The sequence below is a fragment of the Neodiprion fabricii genome, chromosome 1 (genome assembly GCF_021155785.1).
Source record: "Neodiprion fabricii isolate iyNeoFabr1 chromosome 1, iyNeoFabr1.1, whole genome shotgun sequence".
Lineage (NCBI taxonomy): Eukaryota > Metazoa > Arthropoda > Insecta > Hymenoptera > Diprionidae > Neodiprion > Neodiprion fabricii.
The window spans coordinates 21914988-21938897 of NC_060239.1; the positions used below are offsets into that span (position 1 = coordinate 21914988).

The 23910-nt window shown below is 36.6% G+C and overlaps 1 protein-coding gene across 2 annotated transcripts; it reads right to left on the minus strand.

The window, feature by feature from the left end:
• Window positions 1–6906: 6906 nt before the first annotated feature.
• On the minus strand, window positions 6907–9575 carry LOC124183885. Of its 2 annotated transcripts, XM_046573037.1 has the most exons (5): window positions 9492–9566; window positions 8948–9066; window positions 8281–8545; window positions 7800–8066; window positions 6907–7684 (listed from the first exon to the last, which is right to left on the minus strand). In XM_046573037.1, the coding sequence occupies exons 3-5, from the start codon at window positions 8498–8500 to the stop codon at window positions 7542–7544; spliced, it is 630 nt and encodes a 209-aa protein (XP_046428993.1). In that variant the 5' UTR covers window positions 8501–8545; window positions 8948–9066; window positions 9492–9566; the 3' UTR covers window positions 6907–7541. The 2 variants fall into 2 exon arrangements, with proteins under 2 accessions (XP_046428993.1, XP_046428984.1); XM_046573028.1 differs by having other exon boundaries at window positions 8948–9575.
• Window positions 9576–23910: the final 14335 nt, after the last annotated feature.

Consider the following 23910-nt stretch of genomic DNA (forward strand, 5'->3'; position numbering starts at 1 on the left):
TACTTGGGATTGAAGTTCGAAACCAAATTTTCGATGTTCGGATGTTCGGATATTCAGAAAGTGACGTCACCCGAAATTTTTTTTCTTTTGAAGTCATCGATCTGTAGTAATCGTCGACGATGAAAATCAGCTAGCCGAATTCCTCAGTCCAGAAACACCCGCGCAGTAGAGACGACGTATGAGAATCGCGTTCCGCAGATTTCGAGTACCGGGTTTTCTACCTCCTGGATCCTACGCTGCAGGTCCGCTACTTGATAAAACTTGACCTCCAGGACAAGCGCTCCGTAGTTCTGGCTGTCCAGGTATTTGATCTGGTAAGTTTTGACCTTCAGAAATAATTTTCCGTAGTTCTGGCTGTTCAGGTCCTCCACCTAGTGGATCTCGACCTCCAGGACAAGTGCTCCGCAGTTCCTGCGTTCCAGGTCCGCTACCTAGTGAAACTTGACCTCCAGGGCAAGCGCTCCGTAGTTTCTGCGCTCCAGGTCCACTACCTGGTGAAAATCGACCTCCAGAACAAGTGCTCCGTAGTTCCTGCGCTCCAGGTCCGCTACCTAGTGAAACTTGTCCTCCAGGGCAAGCGCTCCGTAGTTTCTGCGCTCCAGGTCCGCTACCTAATGAAACTTGACCTCCAGGCAAGCGCTCCGTAGTTCTGGCTGCCCAGGTCTTTGATCTGGTGAGTTTTGAACTTCAGGAATAATTTTCCGTAGTTCTGGCTGTTCAGGTCCTCCACCTGGTGGATCTCGACCTCCAGAACAAGTGCTCCGTAGTTTCTGCGCTCCAGGTCCGCTACCTGGTGAAACTTGACTACCAGGACAAGCACTCCGTAATTTCTGCACTCCAGATCCGCTGCCTGGTGAAACTCGACCTCCAGAACAAGCGCTCCGTAGTTCCTACGCACCAGGTCCGCTACTTGATAAAACTCGACCTCCAGGACAAGCGCTCCGTAGTTCTGGCTACCCAGGTCTTTGATCTGGTGAGTTTTGAACTTCAGGAATAATTTTCCGTAGCTCTCGCTTTTTAGGTCCTCCACCTGGTGGATCTCGACCTCCAGGACAAGTGTTCCGTAGCTTCTGCGCTTCAGGTCCACTACCTGGTGAAACTTGACCTCCAGGACAAGTGCTCCGTAGTTCCTGCATTTCAGATCCGCTACCTGATGAAACTCGACCTCCAGAACAAGTGCTCCGTAGTTCCTGCGCTCCAGGTCCGCTACCTAGTGAAACTTGACCTCCAGCGCAAGCGCTCCGTAGTTTCTGCGCTCCAAGTCCGCTACCTGGTGAAAATCGACCTCCAGGACAAGCACTCCGTAGTTTTGGCTGTCCAGGTCCTTGACCTGGTGACTTTTAACCTTCACGAGTAATTTTTCGTGGTTCCTGCGCTCCAGGTCCTCTACCTGGTTGATCTTGACCTACAATACTCGCGCTCCATAGTTTTGGCTTCCAGGTTCTATACCTTGTGGATTTTTACCTCCAGGACCAGCGGTCCGTAGTTACATTTCGGTGGAATTGTTGTTGTACATTCAATATCCACTAACAACGGTATTACCTGGCCGTCGAGATTTATCATGTAAATTATTGTGTATGTATATTACGATACATACGAGCGGAACTATCAGGTAGTGAATTATGTTTTAACATTCTAGGAATGCACGCTAAAGTAATGGCAGTAACGCTTTATCCAAACGAGCTCAAAAATTAGCCGTACTAGGCATCCCAACCTTATAGCAGCTTTCTCAACAGAGGTAATGATCGTATGTTGAAGTGAAAGTGAAAAAAACTGAGTTAATGATTGCCATGAACACATAAGCACATCTTGAATTGTGTATTAGCACATATGTTGTGATAATGTATTGATTAACATTTAACACCCATTGAACAATCATCAAGCAGCAAGGGCGTGAGGTATCCGGTAAATCTCATGTCATCTGGTAAAACACTGACAACGAGTAAGCGAGCACAAAAACCAGCCATACTAGGCATCCGACCTCGAGCGCGCTTCATCGAGAGAGGGTTTTGAAGGTGGTAATAATTAAAAATGCATAAAAAAATAGATTACTCACACATTGTTGAAAATCCAGGTAGAAAAAGAATCATTTTTAAGTAGTACAGAGCATATAAAAATAGGTTCATCAGAAGGTACTACTACGAGTTCAAATATGAATAAAAAGAAAGTAAGCAAATAACAGAGAAAAAATTCCATTCGCTGAAACGGAAAAAAAAACAGAATCTCAATAAGTAAAAGCAAGGTCTGTAGTTATACAAAAGAATTATAGATGTATAGAGTCCTTAGAAAACATGATAAATATTCAAACGGATAGTGTCAAGCCTGTTTCAAATACAAATTTAAAAAAATTAATTACATCACAAGATAAACCTGTGAGAAATTAGAATGTGAACTATGGAATTGGAGCGAGAAACAAGATGAATTGTAATAATAATAATCAATATTACGCAGGGCTAGTGAAATTTTTATGCACTATTTGTGGTGCTAAACATTTCAAAGGAGATAAAGTATCCGACAAACTATCACTTGGAAACTACTCTGTGCTCATGGAGTTGTATATTTAAAAAATTTACCAAGTCCTCCTCGTGAATTGAAAAAATTATTCAGTAGTGAACATCCCAAGTCCCATGATTTTTTCAAACATATTAGATATTCCAAAAAATCCTTATCTCTTACGACTTTAAATGCTGATTCAGTAAATTCGCGAGAACAGCGATCTGGCTGGTATTATTTTAAAATACAGGGGCAGATATATTATCGAATAAATACATCATTAAATCCAGTTGGTAACGAAAACCCAATTTACGGTCAATTTTTTATCACAGACAATCGAGAATCCTTAGATCATCGCTTGCGGAATAATTCAGAACTTGATACAGAAACGATACAATTACTTGACAAAATGAGCCGTAGTAATAACATTACTCGAATTAGATTTATCCGTTGCATTGAAAACCAAGGCAAGATCTTGGTCATTTCAATTCTCTAAGATGTAATGAAGCAACAGCCATTTTTTCTGCTTCAGTGAACGGAGAAATACTCATACTCATTCTCCCACTTTGAATTCGGACATTCGCTTCCCCCTTCTGTTTAAAATTTGACTGTTCTGTTTACCCGTTACTCGCTGCTCCGTGCTCGGAAGTAAGGGTGTGAATCGGGTTCTTATCTCTATCCGTAATATTAATTAGCAAGAGTCTCTCCTGTCGTACGATGCTTTGAAGTTCTATCGTCAAACAAAAATGTATCAATAGCTTTTTGAATATTTAGACTCTGCCTTATTAATTTTTTGTAAAATTTTTTTAATGTTCTCATTAGATTTTCCGCTGCCCCGTTAGTTTCCGGGTGCTTGACAGAAGAGAAAATGCGTTTTATTCCTAGCTTTTTGACGAACAGTTTGAATTCGGTGCCTGTGTATTGTCACCCGTTATCAGTAATCGAACATTTTGGCAAGTCGAATTGTGCAAAACTTGTCGAAACACTTTTATTGAGCTTTCACAATCAATTCGTTCTATTTCAAAAATTCACGGCCATTCAGATCCGACATCGATTATTAGTAAAAATTATGACCATGAGCCAGTCCTTATCAATTCCAAGCCACCAGAAGAACGATTTCGCAACTGCTTTCATTTTCACAAATCCCAATTGTGTTTTATACAGTACATTTAATATTTTATCAATCATTTTTTCTGGGATCACAATTCTGTATCCCCGTAGGACACAGTTGAATGTAATTTTATTGTGTTTTCCAAGCTTTAACCGGGCCCTGCTTTTTCTGTTGGATGTATTAATGCAACCTATTACCAGACAGCGAGGCATGTGGTGTCCAGGGCTAAAAATTGAGATAAAAAGTTTATAATTGGAGTAAGTATTGCATTGAGATACAAATGTATCGGACATCGTGACCTATAAAATTTTAAGAACTATCTGTTGCAATAGATTTCTATATAAATACATATACTTACAAAGTACATAGATTTATATTAACATATTACATTCACTACTATACCACTTAGTCAATATCACGGCCTTGCTTTTGCTCTTTGCGTTGCTCTTAAGCGTACAAGCGGCATAAGCAGTACGTATGAATACCAAGTCCGTGATGCGTTTCACTGCATCTACATCCTTTGGCATTTATTCAATAATGAACTGGTTTGAAAGTCGCGCGCAAATGGCTCCTATCAATATGGCTGACGTTCCGATTCCCCTTCCGTCTTTTGGGATAGCCCCCATGCCTACAATACCACTTTGCGCTCCGTCCATAAGTCCGTGATTCGCTCCGTCTGTCATTTTACATTAAGTTGAACGACTCGTTACTGTACATGATGTAAGATAATTGCATTTTTTAAGAGTCGGTCACAACATCCACTGATCGTTTTAAGTGTGCGGAAATCATTTCGAGGAGCACTCTTGTACTGAAACACTAACTCATAATCAGAGCTATGTTGTAGAAATTAATTACCCTTGTAACCGCAGAAAAAATTCAGAATTTAACGCATATCTCACTCTACCTGTACTCCAAGATGCGCTGTATGTGCCAACTGTCCGGAACCAAAGAGTTTAAAGCATCTCATGATAAATCACCATTTATAAATCAACCAAAATACGCCAAAATCCAACTCCGTTTTCGAAATAGACAGACTAACAGACTATAGGTAGAATATGTATTCCCATATAGTGTACGTTGAGTTCCGATATACTATTTTCATTTTTTACCACAATCGAAAAATATAGTTCTGGGTAGAAAATGAAAGTTAGTTTTCTAGCTGTTACCAGAAAGTCTAGTATCCGTTACCATTCTTTCTCATTACGATCACCGTTACTATATTTTCTTGTAACTGTTGCGAAAATTTAATGCTTGTGCAACAATAAATTGATGTTAAAGCCTCATTTAACTGAAAAAGTAAAGTAAACTTCACAAACTGATTTTGCGTTGCAGTTACCAAAAAAGGATTGACAATAGCGCAAAATGGTTACGTGTACCTCGTTCTTCGTAATTCCAACAATATTTAAACAGTTTTTTTAACGATACCTGTTTTACTGATCTTTTATAGTTACTATAACAAATGAAATTTTTCTCACTGTAAACTGTAGAGAAATTAGATCAAATGAATAGATCAAGTAGATATAGGATACAGAACTGATGGTACCGATAACCAGATACAAAGTAAATTAAAACTATAACTTTGAGATCTATTTCACACCTCAAAGCTTTCCTCCGTTCAAACTTTATCTCGATATTCAATCCAAATTATAGGTCAGTTCAGGTAAAAATGAGAAATTAGAAAATTAATATCCTTAATAAATGTGAAAATTTGTAAATTTAATATCGCAAACAGTTTTTACGAATGGGCTTGATATTTTTTACGTCCCAACTTGTAGTTCATGCGTTACTCGTTTTAACCGTTAATTATTACCGACTCTCCCACGTCTATTTTCCAACAACATGTAGAGGACAGAACATAAGATCCAACCTTATCGCTTCAACTCCAAATTCCTACATTTCAATTTTTAGTTGCCATAAATCCTTTTTAGCTCGTGCACGCAGTACTTGTCACAATTAACCGGCCTCAAAATTCATTTAATGGCAAGTTCTCGTCCGGTCAACGTCATAATCAATTAATTGTTAAACCACCGGTGAATTTCCTCAGGGCAGTAACTGCAGCATTATATTCATTCCAATTCGTCAAACTTCAAGCTAGAAATCAATTAACTAATGGTGAATTACATATTCAATCATCTTCAGAGCAAACCACTCGTTACCTCAAGTCAAAATAAATAAATTTTATGCCTATACTTTACATAGCTCTAATACTCATTAAAACGGATGATTTACGAACTCAGCAATGAATCAACGTGGTAGGAATTACATGTATGTGAGCTAATTACTTCTAACACTCTAATTCAATTTCTTCACGACGCAATTATCACCTTCAATATATCAAACTAACGATTCAGTATGAAATTTTTCTCTAATCATCAATCTAACGAAGTTGGAGATTTCTGATTTTGTACAATTTTTCAACTTTGATTCTGTTTATGCATTATGCTTTCAAGTTTCGTGCATTATAAAAAATTTGATTTCGTACTTTCAGTCCGTAGGACGGAAATATAAAATCGCATATATTATGTCACTTGTTTAGTTGTATGATATATCATATCCAGAATATCCATGTGATCTACTGGCTGCATCTCAGCATCTAAATCACATGCTAACGTAAGTCAAATCGATTCTGATGCATCATGCATCAAACACTGGAATTTCTTATGAATAAAATTCTGCAAAGCTACTGACACGATACTTCACTGTGTCGTATAATCTAACAAAGGTGAAATAAAATGTATCAAGATCATAAAAGATTGGTAGAGAAGAAGATTGATTTAAAACTCTCATACAGTTTACGGTGCACTCATTGCGCATTATTTACGAGCAATCGACTATTTCTGTATACTTAGTTGAATAGCTCCACATATTCATACTTGCTCTTTTGATGGTGAAAAAGAAATAAGATTGGAAACCATAACTTTGAATGATTGAAAAGAAAAAGTGTAAAAAGAACGGTGATTCCAAAGGAACATAGCTAGCAGGCAAACAAGCCACAGTTTCTAAACGGAGCAACGAGGCTCGTTTGGTTCATCCAAGATCTTGTGTCGCAATTTACAAGAGTTGTGTCTAATGGACACATGCCCCGTTAAATTCAGAGATTCATGCCGTTTTAGGCAAGTACTCAGGTGTAATGTACGATGAAAGCTATACAGACTTTACCAGATGTGGTTTTCTAATTAGAAAAAAATCGATCGGCTATAATCTTGGACCTGATTTACAACGCTCATAGAAGGTCCACCGTTCTGAGCTAGGTTAATTATTTAGGGTATAATTTTTGGAAGTGGGTGGTAGAAAGCAAGGTGTTAATTTTGCGATGAAATTTTAATTTACAGTCCATAAGTCGTTAATCATCAGTTTAATTAGCTGAATTGTACATTGCGACTTAGATAATAATGGCACTCGCCATCGTCTCGATGTTAACAACAATAGATAAGAGCTTATCATTTATAAAGAAAAAGATGCAGATTTTACTACCACTGCTACAAAACTATAAATCCGAGAGATAATTACGATTGTTGATTCTACCTTCTTAGAATATTGTTGTAAATTTTTGAACACCTGAAGAGTGTTGGAGAAATTGCAAAGTTTTCGCAATCACAACATGATTTCAAAAAGGTAGCATCAACGATCGATCACTGTCAGCTGTGTCAATAAGTTAATCTATGATAAATAAATACATAAAAACATCTATCTACAGATATAATTAGGTTTAAACTCACGGGCCCCGTGAACGAATGAGTCATGTCAAAACTAATAGTGTGAAAATAAAAATGCCACTTGAACAGCATTCTCTCGATCTCAGTCCGTCTAACATGTAAAGACCAGTTTGATATCGATGTTGAACATCGATCGATAATCCTTGGCAGACGCCGATTCGATGGTTGAAAAACAGACTTCTCAACTCTCTTTGAAGAAATCGTTAGCGTCTTCAGCCTGCTTACACTGTGTTATGAATCTGTTGTTGTTTTAAAATTGGCAAATACGCTCGGTACGGATGCCGTTGAATGCTGGCGACAATCGGCTCATGCGTAGCCATCACGTCAATTTTCTGACTCCAGCCATCATCCTCATGCCCGGTGGCTGTATTCCAAGTACATAATGCAAGGTTAGTATGCCGAATTAAATAATCACACGAAATCTATCAATAAAAGCAATAACAAACACATATTCACTGAACATTAGAGCGTTGGATTACCTGTAAAATCCATCGGTGTTTCGGCAGCTGTAGACCAGGCACTGTAGGCAACTGGGTGGTGATTCGCCGGAGGAAGCCTGCAGTATTTAAGATTGGCGAGGATCGACGTTATCGCAAGAGCTCCGATAATGAGGATTTTCTTAATGAAGTGCACACCGATCAAAATCGGTAACAATATTAATTTCAACTTGATGATCTTCAGGAGGATAAGCAGCGGCAAAATAACCGAGAGCGTCTTCTTCTTCTTCTTGTGCAGCAAGCGAGCTTCTGTAATTCATATTTACGAAATATGTCACTTGGGAGAAAGTAGGGTACACTGTACCACCCAGCAAATTGGACCACTCTTTAGAAAAGCATAGGGCCAACAATATACTTTCTACAGACCAGTCCAATTCACCTGGTGATCCAACATACCCTTCATTCGCCTACTTTTTCTAATTGAGTGACCATGTTTCAAGAGGTCAAAGTTTTCGTCATGTACCAGACGATCTTCCGCTTTCGAGGAATTCTTCCAGCTCATCCGTGTCCAGGATCGTTGGCCCGGACGAAAAGCTCCTCGCGATCGAAGGCTGCTCCACGGTATAAACCAATGCTCGACGGGTCAACATGTCATCGACACTGGATCGCAAGAAAGTCAAAAACTTTGAGTAACTTTCGAAGCCTCGGAATCTCGGAAGTTCAGGAAGAACAGATTCCTCCATCACTGAGGATAATCGAATCAACCGGAAAGACCCGTAGCGGATATCCTGATGCAAGAAATTTTTTTATTAGTAATTCCTCACTTTGAATCATTGCGCCATTTATTCAATGTTCGGTGGCGAAATTCGACGAGAGAATCACTGGTAAAACAAAAAAGTTTCATGGTTGACTTGTTATGCGAAGCAAAAAATTTTGCTGCCTTTGTAAAATTTTTATCTCTCATGTAACCATTTTTATCCTGACTCCCCCAATATCTTTTTTAAATTAATTTCCGCACAATACTTCGTTGCGATAACGTGAGCTACAAAAACTTACAAATGATCAATGTCAATATGATGTGAAAAACCTTCTTGCCGAAATTTGTTAGGGTGTCTTCACATTTGCCTAACGACATTTTCTAGACACCAAGAAACGTTCAACGTATACCAATGATCTTCAAAACTGCTTACCTTGTGCGTGGTTAGGTTGTGAAGCCATTGAACAGCTCTGAATTTTCCGCACGAGAAGGGCTCCCGGAGTCTCGCGCAATCGAGTCTGCATTCATCGACGTAACTTGCATTGGATGACTCTAAACCACATATGATCGACAAATTTAAGCAGCAAAGTAGAAATATCGTGCACCCCAAGCTACTGCGTGCAAATACGAATGGAAATGCTTTTCTCTGACAGCGTGAGGATGACGTTCCGTGATGCCTCATAATTAAACCATTCGAAAGGAAAGTTTTCGTACTATAATTTATTGTCTTTGCTGCGTATTACAATGACGTGGGTATATTTTTGTGAAAAAATTATTATTTCCAAATTGGTAAAACCGATCAATTCTCCAATTTGAAATAAATTCATTCCACTCTTTATGTTTCATAAATCAAGGGAAATACACTGGGAAAGTCCACCAACTTTGACGGGTATCTTAAGAGTTGCACTAAAGTAGCTGCCAAGCGGAAAAGAGGCGATAATGGGCCATATTTGTGGTAACTAAAATTTTCTCGTCACATTGATCGGTCAATGAGGTCTTATACTGAGATCACACCACAAATGAGGTCAAAGGATAAGGACAGTACTGAATCGAAGCAACTTCTGGTGGCTACACGAAGGCCACTAGCCCATATATACTTGGTGCATCGAGTCAGGAGAGTGGGAGGTACCTAGGAGTTGGGATTGTCCGACCATAATTCGCAGATCGACGCACACCCGAAGAATTTTACAAAGAGATGACCGCGTCAATTCAGTGGATCCTTGTGTCATTTGGCGCGATTAATATATCACTCAGTGTCACGCGAAGCCTTTCATTTTGATCGTTTTGGATAATTACAGGAACTAGGTTGGTCGAATTGTTACTATTTAATTTCTGTCCGTTTTTTTTTTTTGTTTTTGTATGTTTTTGTATGTTTTTTTCTTAAAGAATTTTTTTGTCTCTTGACACCGCGGGCTTTTAGTCACACAGTACAAGTGTCATTCCCGTCTCTTGTATTGTTCGTCATTTCATTCAGCGAGAGCAGAGGTCAGTTGAAATTGTCCGCAGATACCCTTACTCTGATTCAGAATCAGTTACTCAGCTCACCACACGTAAGATGTGTGCTACGTGAAACAATACATCTCGCCACACAAAAGTAGAAGAAGGTTGCGGTAAAGAACATATGATACTATTCATAGGTATTTCGGTCACATACTTCTAGAACAGCATACTGATTTTCTTTTTATTTTTATATATAATTTACATATGCTACTAATCAGAAAAAAAGGAGATGCTGATATCCAACCCTAGTATTATTTCTATTCGATTTCAATTTCACATTGTTCATCTTTCGAGTTAAATACTGGTTGATATTTTACGAAAAATAATTTTTCCTGTACACTAATTAGCGAGGTAATATTGGAGGCACGGAATTGAAAATGTAAAACGCAAAAATTTTAATGGGTTATAGTGACAAAGAAATCAATTGATTACGTAGATATTCGGTAGAAATTGGTAATTTTAAATGTTAAAATGTGCACGGATTCAAATACTTTCAAATCAACCCAGTTTTCTAGTATTATAATATTCCTTGTCGTTAATTAACACCAAGGCGCAGAAAAATATGCTACTTGGAACATATAAGAAGTTTTAGAACATAGAAAAGAGAGCACAAAAGAATATACGTACAGCATGAACAATGGTTTCCATTTTAGATTGTAACGATCGATATTTAAAAATTTTCACTTGATCAACATTATCCTGAGGATTCGTTAGAACATATTAGGACTCAGTAATTCAATTTACTAAATGAACGGAAGAATAAATCAATACATAGAAACGCGATGTAACTGAAAATAACATTCCCATTACTTGTTAACGCGGTATTTAAGAAGGCACCAATGCAATTTCACATAATTCACGAACCGTGCAAGAACGTATGTAAAAAAACAAAAAAAAAAAACTGGTCACAGACTCTGCGGCAGGTGGATTCTTGCAAAATTAGCGACTGAACAGATGCTTGCAATACCAACGTAAAACTGTTTACACAAATACGTTGCTTCTGAAGTACAATTTCTCGACGGATGATACTGGTGACGATAATTTAAAAGCGGGAAAAGAAATTTGCTTTGCGATGTTTTATTTCAAGTTTATGTACCTTTCAGCCATTGTGACCTGAGAGAAACGATTTATTCCGCTGTCAAAATACTTTATTCAATTCCGAATATTTGGTTCAATAGGCTGCTAATGTATTCCACCTGAGAATCGGGGACTAAAACGTTTTTTTATTTTTCAGAGAAAATTTTTCGTTTATAAGTTGCGGTTGTTTTGTCACGGCAACCAACATTCATAAATTCAGATGATCGACGGCTGTCAACAATATTCTGGTCACATCTATTCGAGGCATGCTGCAATACGCCTGGTTCGCAGCAAAATTAACCGAATCAAACAACGTTATCGCGAATGTCAACGAAGTATGTTTTCTGAATAGTAAACGAAAATATCGATTCGTGTGTAGGGAATCAGCGTTTATAAAATGCTCTTAGTGCCGCACGTACGTTTGTCTTAAATGCTTTTCGATGATTACCAGTCTCGTACAATCTTCTGACAAAGATTTATACTCTCTACAGCTTCCTATAGCGTATAATAAAATAACAACATCCGCATAAATCGAGTTTTTTTAATCATTATTTCTTTAATGCATGTTGCGGGAAGAAAATAATTTCATTAGCGTGTAATTGAAAGTAATAAAAACACGAGTAAAGATCTTTCAAAGAACAAACTGTACGCGTTTTTTTTGAAACCGCTACCCATAGAAGGGGAAAAAATATGCGTCTAATGAAAATTCGATTTAAGTTTCACCAGTTCAAATTCTATCAAAATCAGGTACCCCGGATGCGTGTACTTCTCTTGTTAGACATTATGTGAATATTTAAATTGTCAAAAAATATCTCGATCTTATGTGAGTTATTATTTCCACGGTTTTTTTTACTGATACATCTCATCGACGTGAAATGCATTCCAAAATAGTGTATGGTATATTTTTGAAAGGCATATTGAAATTATAAAGCAAGTGTATACTTTTTTATAAATCGATGTTTGTTCGAACTACAGAAAATAAGCAAAATCTTGGGCTGACTGTAAAAGTGCTCGCAGTCAAGAAGCACATAAAGCTCACAAAAATTGATTTCAACTGAACCTCACACATGCAGTGTTAAAGAAAAAAATCGTTTAATGTATCATACTATTTGCCAAATTGGCAATTTCAAGTAAGGTTCGAATAATTTGTAATAAGAGAACGCGATTTTATTAACCAGATCGCAAAATTCGCCAATGTTCATCCGCAAACGATTTCGCCAGCAACATAGATACATAAGTAGCCCGTTGTCAAATGAAACTTCAAACCACATGATTGTAAGAAAGTTCATCTATTAAGCTATCTAGCCAAAGTAAAAAGTAACTTCAAGGTAGGTATAAATACTTAATCGTTACACCTGTTTGCGTTTTTGCGAGCCTCGAAAACCGATCAAAATAACAGATTACACTTATTTGGATTAACCACTAATCATTTCTCGTTATCAATGCTAATGTTGCAAACAAAACAAAATAATTCTAATTCTTGATTTCTCCCTTATTGGTAATTTTAATTCATCGTTTTGGTGAACTGGTTACCACTATACGAGTCCGGGTCGCTTACGGTACCTTTAGAATCTCCAACTGACCGACGCAAACGGCTACTCATTAGGAGGATGAAATTAACGTTCATGACGTTCAAGTTCCATAATCAAATCTGAAGTCTCAATGGACACGTGTATATATATACTATTCATCGACGGCTTCGAACATCGATTAAACATACATCAACTACAACCTGACGATTTCGTTCTGTCAGGTTCATAATTTCAGCTCTAAATATGAAGGTAATCATCAATAATGAAATTCCGTTCTTATATCAAATTTCGCCACATGGCTCCTTGAGTTCCGAAAGCATGAGGTTTTAAAAGTTTTCAACAACGTCGGACAGTGGTTTTGATGCACCCCTGTATCCGTCGACCCGAAATACACCCGAGTAATTATTATCTGACAAGAACCGTGGGCTTCAAATAGTAACTTTTTATCCGGCAGATGAGTATGAAATCCAGAAAAAAAAATTAGATAAAAACTATGACGGCAAATGATCTCAGTCATTGATCAAATGTTGTAAGAATACGTGAAACTAGAATCTCGCCACGCACGTTGGTAGCGCAAGAATTTGAGTACATGAACCGGTAGAATACTGATTAACCCAGAAAGAAACACTAAAATGTTCCAACTGCCGCTTTTAAACGGTGGTTTACTACTTCAGAGACATTCAGTTCCGTATTTGTCTTAACTGAATTTTTCCAAACAGACTCTGTCCCTTGACCTGCAAGCTGTTGCGATCCGTGATCCGAACAATATTCTTACACCTTATGAAACTTGAAGGGATTTTGGTTTTACGGATTCCTAACCATCTGTCAAGAAGAATATGTGATACAACCACGCAAACGGTTCACAGCTATGTTAAAACTGTCTCATATGGTCGACGACCATGGTTGAAATTCGATCCGATCCTTCGGTCGCCTACTGACCATCGTAGTGATCCAGCACTCAATGGTCAATCGCTAGAGACCTACATAGATACTAATCAGGAAACAGGGGATCCACTCGCGGTATCGTCGTTGATATTAGAGGCCGATCGATTTCGCATCGATTCACATCGTGAAGAGTATTAAAGGGAATACAGACGTCATCGTTGTATACGTGTGTTAGAAGAAAATCAAGTCCCGTTGAAAAAAACGCTGAATGCCGCTGCTGTGAAGATATAAAGGATACGTAATTTGACCCTGTCACAAGTTCGTCAGCCGCAAAGTTAATCAGGCTGAGTAAGCCTAGAACTAATTATTGCCTGATAATCTAGTTCAAGGAATTGTTCGACCTACCGTTGAATCAAGAATCTGCGAGGCGCCCAAGACGAGTCAACAAATCACTTTGAAGATTCAAATTCTCGTGGAAAATTTCACCTTCGCTGGAAACAGATATTCCATCGACTTGAGTATACGCAGTTTTTAATCTCGATGCGATTCAGGTCATTGGGTGCACGTCGTGCTCTATTTGCTTTGTTGCGAACTTGTATTGTTGATAGTATTTGAGAACGCTTTTGGAGTCGAGGAATTGAGAAATAAGACTCTTCTCTGTCAATCGCAAAATTGCATTGAGGAACTCTTTTAGCTCAGGTACAATTCTCGTACTTTCAATGAAACGAACGACGAATTCGACAAATTTCATACGTAGCGAAAGTTGATCGAATTACAACTCTTCATTCGTAAGCTGACCTGGTCACGACCCTAGCTGGACGTACTTTATTGGTTTGCTCGTCTGGATCATACCTACTTACATTATGTTTGTAACAAATTCATGGGATTATGTGGTCTTTTCGTTGACGTCAAACCTCACTGAATGGTCAGTATTTCTTTTTCTTGCTCTCTTATCCCGTGACCTCAAATTGACACGTCCGCTCGTATCTATAACTGAGTATAATTTGTTGCATGAGTAAATCTTGGAAGAAAAGAGCGTCACACAAACTAATTAAAAACAAAGGTTCCAAATAAGAAACGCACATCTCTCAATATTTGTGAATTAACGATCATTATGCTTCAATTGAAAAAAAAATTCAGATCTTGCACAGTTACGGGATTCAATTATAAGTAATACATAGAAGCAAAAAAAGATATAGAATCAGATATTGTCTCATCGAATGCTCATAATAATTGGCAATAAAAAATCGATAAGTGAGCGCGATGGTGTGAAAATTACTATCATCGTCATTCTCTAATTCTGCAAATTTAATACAAGAGATATTGTTATTTTTACATGGCTTCGATATCCAAAGCATTGTCGCAGAATGAAATCCAGGTTATTGAATTTGTTATCTGACGCCAGAAATTTTAAATTCGTAGCTCATGTTTCAAAAATTATTTTGTTACATTTTCAACCATATGAAATCATAAATTATTATTTATCCTATTATATATTTGAATAGCAGATAGACTAGGCATTTATTCAAAGTTTTATCAATCAAGTAACAAATTGAATACCTCGTTAACACAATCACCCATTTTTCTGTGTGTGTGTGTGTGTGTGTAAGCTCATAAATAAATAAAGTAAGAAAATAAATAGACTAAGAGATGAAGTAAAATTGCAATCGAATTTTCAGAACTGGGCGAGTTGGACAAGTCTGAAAATATAAAAATTGTATTTGTAAATAGTGATGAGCATGATTTTGCCAAAGTATCTGTCAACTGGTTCAATTTTTCCGTCAACCTTACACTCGTTGAGCCAAAAAAAGAAATTACAACAATTTATAAGTTGCACGCACTAAATGAAAAATACTTCTATTGACTAACTTATTATCTAACACAAATACGAGGATCTACAGTCAACGAAATATTAAGTTGAACGACCTGTATTGTATAGTTAATATGAAAACCATTTTGTTAACCTAAATATCCTACCTTTCGATCCAACAAATGTTTGATCAATGCAAGATCATGTTTTATTATTTCAAAAAATCCCAGTTAACGGAACTGAATGTCTAGTCGGAAAATTCACAGCCAAGTACAAGCAGCTGAACATTCAGTTAACGATGAGTGTAGTTTTTTAACCATTACTTAAATCAACTTATTCGTTGACTATAATCTCATATCGTTCGGATAAACAAATGCTCAGGTCATAAAATAAGGTAATGTTTTTATAGAATTACTATAAATTTCACTTGACGAGACTGAATGGAATCAAAGAAAGTTCTGCAATCGTTTGGAATGGTTCTGACTGGAAAAAATTGAAACTTTCAACCTAACTACGGCAGTTGGTAGAATTCTCGGTAACACAAATAACTTATATTTGTTCGCAAGTCAAATAAAACGCATTTTTAGTTCCCAACCAAACTTTATACCCTAAAAAATTATATTCGCTGACATGGATGAACGAAACAAGTGCTACCTACGAAATGTAGATTTGTTAAGGCTAAGAAACTTGATTTGTTTCTTTCGATCATCAAAACTTCCTGACTAAAGATTCATTCAACCATACGTATTCAACGATGTATAACTTTAAACGGATAAAATGAAAATCACTTAGTTTAACGAAATCAATTTATCCACTAAATCACATGTGGCGATTGATTCAAGAGGATCAAATTTGATTCCACGGAATACTCAATTCTTTGAAGAAAAAAAAGAAATATTTCGTTAAAGCAATTGCACGCATTCAACCTCAGCCACCTCCTTCTTCAACCGGAACGTGGAGTTGACATAGCTAAATATTGTTTGGACGTATCAAATTTTCACTCAAATCAACCGCACAGTTCAAACGATTCGTTTGGTTTATTTGATCCAACAGAATTTATTTTATTAACTACGGTATATTCATTTTCACAAAATAATGATTGAAGCTACAATTTTTCATCCAACTAAATCGATTCGGTTGATTTAAAGTTTTACATTGAGGGAAGCGTCCTGGGGCCGAACAGCCTCGAAGGGTTTATCGCACTTACACCTTACAAAAAGGATATTAGGCTCGTTAAATTCCATTAGGTACATAGCTTTCTAATACGATTTACAAACCGGATTCCCCGTTAGTTAAAGTTTTGAGCGAGTAATGTTTATTGATGCGCAGGTAATTTTTCTCTACGAGCTCATCTTTCTCTCTTCCATTTTAGAAATTCTTCGTTTGGTCAGTTCGTCTCGCATATATTTATAAAACCTCGTGTTACGATGAATAATGACTTTTTATCTCGAATCAAGCTGTGCCAGGAAATAACCAATTAAGAAATGATAATCAAATCATACATGGTTGAATATCTGATCGGTTAGAATTTCTAAATTCATAAATATCGCCCAGTTTCAGCTGCGCCCGACCGAAGCATTGTCACCGAGTTGAAGCGTCGCTTCCGGTGGGGTGCAAAGATAAACAGTGCGAATCACTCAATGTTAACGTAATAACGAAGAGGCCTTAAAACGTTTTTGTTATGCGCACAAGATTTTAACATTTCAGTTTCTGCTCTGGTTAACCTCGTTGTACCTTCAAAATATTTCCTCGCATCACACTGCACGCCTAAACAAGGTAGAAATTAAAGTTGAAGTTGCATATTATGCTACCGTCAACAGTTAGTTCAAGCTTTCTGCTAGACTAACCATGTGTGACTGACAGATATAGCACGCGTTACTGAAATTTGGTAGGACAAAATGATGATCTACTCGCAACGAAGTGTGTCACTCCAAAATGACCATGCCGATACGATGCCTAACTTTTGGAGCAAGCACCTTGCAAATAAAATAAACGATCTTTTTTAACGGCATGGAATAATAAGGAGTAATATACAGACAATGATGAATAGCTATGCCGCCATAGTCGGTTAAACGTCATCTTCTAATGAGAGGAACACGTGTTTACCACCGGATTCTTTTTATCCAAACATCATATTCTGACATTTCGTGTACACCTCGTCTCACTTACCTCAAGTCTAATGCTTCGATTCCGTTGATATTCGGTGTTAGTACACTTATACTTGTAACCGTGTAATGAGCATTCGCTTCACTCCATTACGCGATGCAATTAATGCCAAGCTACAATATTTGAGAAACGTACGAGGCATGTATGTATCTACTCACTTCGTGAATCGAGCCACTTTTGTTCGATCACCTTTCTAATATCTTTCACGACTTTCCAAATTTTGAAAACTACAAAAATTAGTAGTAGTATGGTTGAAAAAAAAACCTTTACGTTTCGTTCAATCGTCTTTGTGAGACTCGGCCGTTTTCGAGAATGCGCTTTTTCTTCCCGTCCAAAAATTTGTTGTAAAGTCAAACAAATCTGGTACGAAAAGTGTAGGTTCTAAAAATGTGAGACTGTGTTCTAAATGTTGAACTGAATTATATCGTGGTGAAATTCATAAGTCAAACAGTTCATCTAATTAAAACAACGTTGAAAAGCATGTAAATAATACACGCAAAAAAAAAACACCAAGGTCTTGGATACTACAGCTAACAATTAATGGAATCGGTGCATGCAGATTAAAAAAAAAACGTGGAACAAATACAAGGTTATAAAAAATAATGATAATTTCTCCGGTAATTTATTGAAGGCTGCGCAAGATTATAACAGTAAACATGTTTAGTTTTGTAGTGCTACATAATTTTTGTTAAAAAAAGGTTGTTTTTTGACGTCAGCATAAAATCAAGTACATTAAAAATGATGTAAAAATACACTTGTTATACAACATTCATATTACAAAAGAATTATAAATGTTATTTTCCTACTTTAAACATAATTTATTTCATTTAATTCACTCAAAAAATTAACGTTAACAATAACAAAAATAAAAAACGGCGCTTATAAGGATATTTTCAATTCTTCTTGGAAATTGTTTCTGAAACATATTAGAACGGATTCCAGGAATAATATAAGACTTATCTTGACACCAACAATTGAAGTACGTTCAAGCACTTTTTTGATGTTTTTTTCTTCACTCCTGACCTATAAGAATACCCAGTCCAACAATTTCTCTGATTTTTTCGTTAATATCTTAATACTACCGTGCTCATAGTATCATTTTCACATCATGTCGTATTTGAAGTAAAAGTGTACCCTAAGTGAGAGCTGGATGTTTCAAAGAGCTGGATCATAAAGTTGAATAAAATACCGAAAATATCTATAATCAGAACAAGAAGTGATTCACTAGGATGCCATATAGGGCAAAAACTTAATATTTACGACGGAAAAAATGGTAGAAACATCAGGAACAGAACTACGTACGTGTTTTTTGAAGATTACACACAGGAGTTCGAATTTAAATCCACTTGTGAAAAGTCCCTGGACCAGAGATGTCGGTTACGAGGGCATTCCGAAGGTCTCTTCATTTTTAACGTCGACTTTTCACCTGTCACATTTGTATCCAACTACCGTGTCAGGACTTCGACGACAGTACTACGTCCATACATCATTTTGCTCCTCACATTTTTTTAATTGTCGGAACAATAATGGTGTAATGATGGGTAAAAACACACCTGACTTTTGATATTATCAAATGCGTCGCATAACGGTACTCAAGAGGAATTCAACGAGTTACAACGTGTCCCCATAGTTGTGCTTTTGAATCTGCTTCAAAAGCATCTGATAATCCTTGAAACGCGCTTTTGGAAAACCGTATATAGTCATCTTGTGTAGATGATTCAAGTCGGAGAAATTTATTTACGATGCCAGTTACCCTGTGGCAAAATCATTTGCTTGAACTCTTTTCACAATGCCAAAGGTCTTGAAATAGAACACGCAGATTTATTCTTAAGCACCTGATTACCAATTAACAGATTTCGAAAGAAACGATAATCGATATTATAGCTCCATGCACTGAGAAAAATTTCATTGGTTATAGTAACTAGAAAAATTCAGTAAAACAGGTATCGTTAAAAAAACTGTTTGAATATTGTCGACCCTTTTTTGGTAATTGCAAAGCAAAATCAGTTTGTGAGGTTTACTCTACTTTTTTAGTTAAATGAGGCTTTAAAATTAATTCATTGTTGCACAAGCATTAAATTTTCGAAACAGTTACAAGAAAATATAGTAACAGTGATCACAATGAAAAAGAATAGTAACGAATACCAGACTTTCTGGTAACAGCTACAAAACTGATTTTCATTTTATATCTAGAACCATATTTTTCGATTGTGGTAAAAAATGAAAATAGTTGAGGACGAGCGATAAACGGAACACGGAATAAAAATGTCTCTCAGTCTGGGTCCTGAAGGTTCGAATGGACGCTGAGATCATTAACGATAACCGCCTCTTAACTTACATGATCATCTCACTCATATTTTATCACATACGCAAGTATAGACAGTTTGAAAAGGGCTACAAACGAAAATATTGTTTTGTGCACAAAACTGTGAGTTTTCTTCACTAATGATTGTCTTTTAAAAGAGTTTTTTTTTTTCTTTGCCTGAGTTGCATTTCTCATGTAGAAGTTGACATCAGTTTGCACGACTTTAATCAAGTGGACAACCCGCTATCTATACACAGTGATCCATTTAAGTAGAAGCAGTAGTATCTTGACAGCAAAGAAGTTTAAAGAAAAATGTTTTGTAATAAGATTGTTATGGTTCAAAAGGGGCATAACAGACTGTATTATCGTACTTTTCATTCTGTACAGATTTAGAAGGTCATGTGAAAAAAAAAAAAAAACTTTTTTTTCTACGACATCAATTTTTCAAGATATCTCAAAATTAATAAATTCGGTACCCAATAATGCAATTGTTTACGAAAATATTCATTTCAATAGATGCTCAAAGTATGTCCGTTAACTTCAATGCACTTGTCAAGACGTTCTATAAAAAATGCGTGACAGCGTAGTAAATGATCTCCTTCAAAGCCTCTGCAAGCATTTCTAATTCGCTCCTTGATATTCTCTTTCTAGAAGGTAGCCCCATAAAAAAAAATCAGGACTTGTAAGATCTGGGACTCAAAGTATCAATTTACTTGTCCGTCTTTACTAATCCAGAAATTGTTATCAATCACGAGGCGACGGATAACCTTTCTGGATAACCTGGAATAATCAGCTGGAAAACCATCATGCTAAAACCACGTACTTCGTCTTGTTTCGACATCCAAATTTTCAATCAGTCCCGGCAATTCTTAATCTAAAAACCATCTGTTCGTTTCTCCATTCAATGTACCATTGGTAAAAAACGGCCGAATTATTTTATCCCCTACAATTCCACACACATCTTCCCACTACCTATTTGACTAATTTAATAATAACTTGAAAAATTAGTGTCGTAGGAAAAACAATTTGGGATAAAGAAATTATTTTTTTTTTTTGTAAAATGCAAATTTGTTTATAGCAACTACACCTTTTTGTTGAAAAAACCATGTTAACCTCGAAATGACATTTTGAACCACCACCAAATAAAAAGTTCGGTAGTACAGTGTTTTGCCCCTTTCGAGCCATGAAACTTTTATCGCAAAGATGTTTCTCTAAAATGCATTGTTCCCAAGACATTCTGCTGTGTCAACTTAAATAGACCACCCTGTATTTACTTGTCATGAATTCGATTATTTTGTTCTTTTTATACAGTTGATTGGTATCGATGAGTTTTCTTCAATTTCTTACTCTCACTGCATTCAAGAATCCAGTTGGACATAATATGCGGTAATTTCGAATCCTCATATTGTATCGAATCTACAACAAAAGTAAAGATTGTGTTACGATTACTTTCGAAATACTACAATTCACTTTTTTATCACTTTTTCTGTTACGCCTGAAGACGAAACTGGTGGACGGAAAATTGTTTGGAAGACTACATACTTCAAGATCCAAAATATCGTAATCTGGCATTCGTTGATCAAACTCTCGAAACACTTTTCAAAATTATTAAATTCAAAAAACAAGAAAATCACAAAGTTTTAAATGTATTGAATGACTGGTTATTCTCTAAAAGCCAAACTTTGAAACAACATAATTTCAACCCATGAATGCAAACCCAATTGAAATACTTAAATAGTTTCCTCAGAAGAAATATTTAGTCCAGTCAATATGGAGTAAAAAAGGTCTTTGCCTTAAAAAAGGTGGGGTAGTACTGATTTCGATATATGTTATTTAATTCCGGGCCCCGCGGAAAAATCTAAGATTTCGACCTTGGCGGAGAGGAGGGATCCGCCATCTTGGAGCAATAGTTAAAAAATTTTGTTTCCAAATCATTCCTGAACGGTTGGTTGTACAACAAAAATGTCTCATACAAATTTGGAGAAAACTAAAATTCCTACGTTTTTCGTTCAATACTTTTTTGGTAAGTTAATGTGTAACGAATTATTTGGAAAATAAATTTTTTTTCATAGCATTAATCCAAGATGGCGGATCCCTCCGGTCCAAGGTCGAGATTTTGAAGTTTTCATCTGGGCCTGGAACTAAATAATTTATAACAAAATCACTATATAGTGATATATATATTACCCCACCTTTTATAGGGCAAAAACCCCTATTAACGGGACTAATTGTCGGACAACTGTTTTGGGGGATTGAGAAAACTGACTTCATGAACAATACGTTTAAAAAATTCAGAAAAATCATCCACCATAGGCTAATCATTTGAGGTGATTTTATTCTGATTTATAAATATAATTTATGTTGACAATTGAAAATTATTTCATCTGGAGTATATCTATTACGCAAGGAAATTTTTTGCGCTTATATTATCGTCAATTCCAAAAAAACAACTTTTGCAAGAGAAAAGCTGTCTACTATCAGTATTGTTTGGGAAATGGTGAATTATTTCGAAATCGGATATCTCATCGCGATCATTTAGAAGACTTTTTGACTTTAGTGTTGATTGAGATCAGTTTGATTTCCAAAAAAAAAAGTTACAGTCAATCGTTTGTCTATAATACGATCATAGCGAGAACAGGATAATACAAGATTTGCATTTGAAACTGTTTTCAATAATCATACGAAGCGGCGCTATTTGTTTTGTATACTTTGATATTGGTCCGAGTGACATGATGTACCTAGTTGCTAGAGAATACCTCGTTTGCAATTTATCTGAGAAATAAATGAGCATATTTTCATTCTCGCCACGATGAATCGGTGCTCCTGTTTATTGCTACCAATAGCACCTGATCAAAAGCAGCTGGTTGAGATGTGGCGAACAGAAATTCGAGATGAACTTTTAGAGCTCATAAGTCGCGAAGAATCACGTAGAAAACTGATTTTAATTTACGTAAGTGGAACCAATCCCGAGGCCAGTTCGGAAATTCGATATAGTGTTTTATTCAATACGCCGAAATACAATTCAACAAAGCCAATGCTTAGTAGCTGAAAAGAGGAAGGCGTACAAAATAGAGATAAAGAATCCTCTAACGGACATTAGACGAATAGATTTAAGAGGGGAACACAGTTATCCACAAACATTTTTCATTCTGTACAATTGGCGTACCTTTTAAAACCTCATTTTGCTATGGGCAAAAGTTTAATTACCGAAACTCCTGAGGGGATAAAGTCACGTACGAGCTCGTAGAAAGGCACCGATCCTGCAACCACGCAAAAAATTGATCAAGAACTACTTCGGTATGCAAACTCTCAGATTTTATGCCACCTCTGGATCACGCGGAATAACCACAAAGAATTTTTAAGCAAAAGAGCTCCCTCATGAAAAGCTGTTAACCGACTACAACCGCGGGCTGATGGAATCTTCAATGTTTGGTAGTACTTCAATTTTAATGTTAAAGTAATTTAAACATGAAATCTTAGACAAAAATATCCAAACATAGTATCAATGGTTTTACACAAGCCTTTTGCCACAAAGTCTAGACTTGCGAGTAAGATGTTCCTGGTATACGTTTGTTTCTATAAAATGAGTTTTGAATCGCTTATGACGTATTCTTAACGGCTTGACAAACTTACTCGTGCACAGAATGAGCCGCAGGTTTGATACCAGTTTTAAAATATTACCTCAACAGCGTGAACTGTATGCGGAGCCTTGTTTGCAAGATACAGCCTGCAGTTTACCTCTTTTCAAGTTATCACCTCTCGAAATACGTCAAGAACACGTTATTTTGTAACATTAATCTCAATTTATAACCAGACTAAACGTAGTAGAGACTTTCAATTACAAATAACTGGTTAAATCTCGGACGACTTTTGGTTGTCAACCTGTATTGTCAGAGTTTCATAATACCCATTGTCGATGTAACCACTCCGTCTCAATTTGCCTAGAGTACAGTGAAAGTGAACCCATTCTCGCCAAATAACAAGAAAAATAGGTAGAAAGTATTTTGATCCTTATAATGCTAACGTTGCTTAGAGTTCCACATATAACTTGCAGTGAATGGGAAGGAAATGGAAGAAAAAATTATCTTTACGACTACACTGGCGCAAGATAAATGGACAAG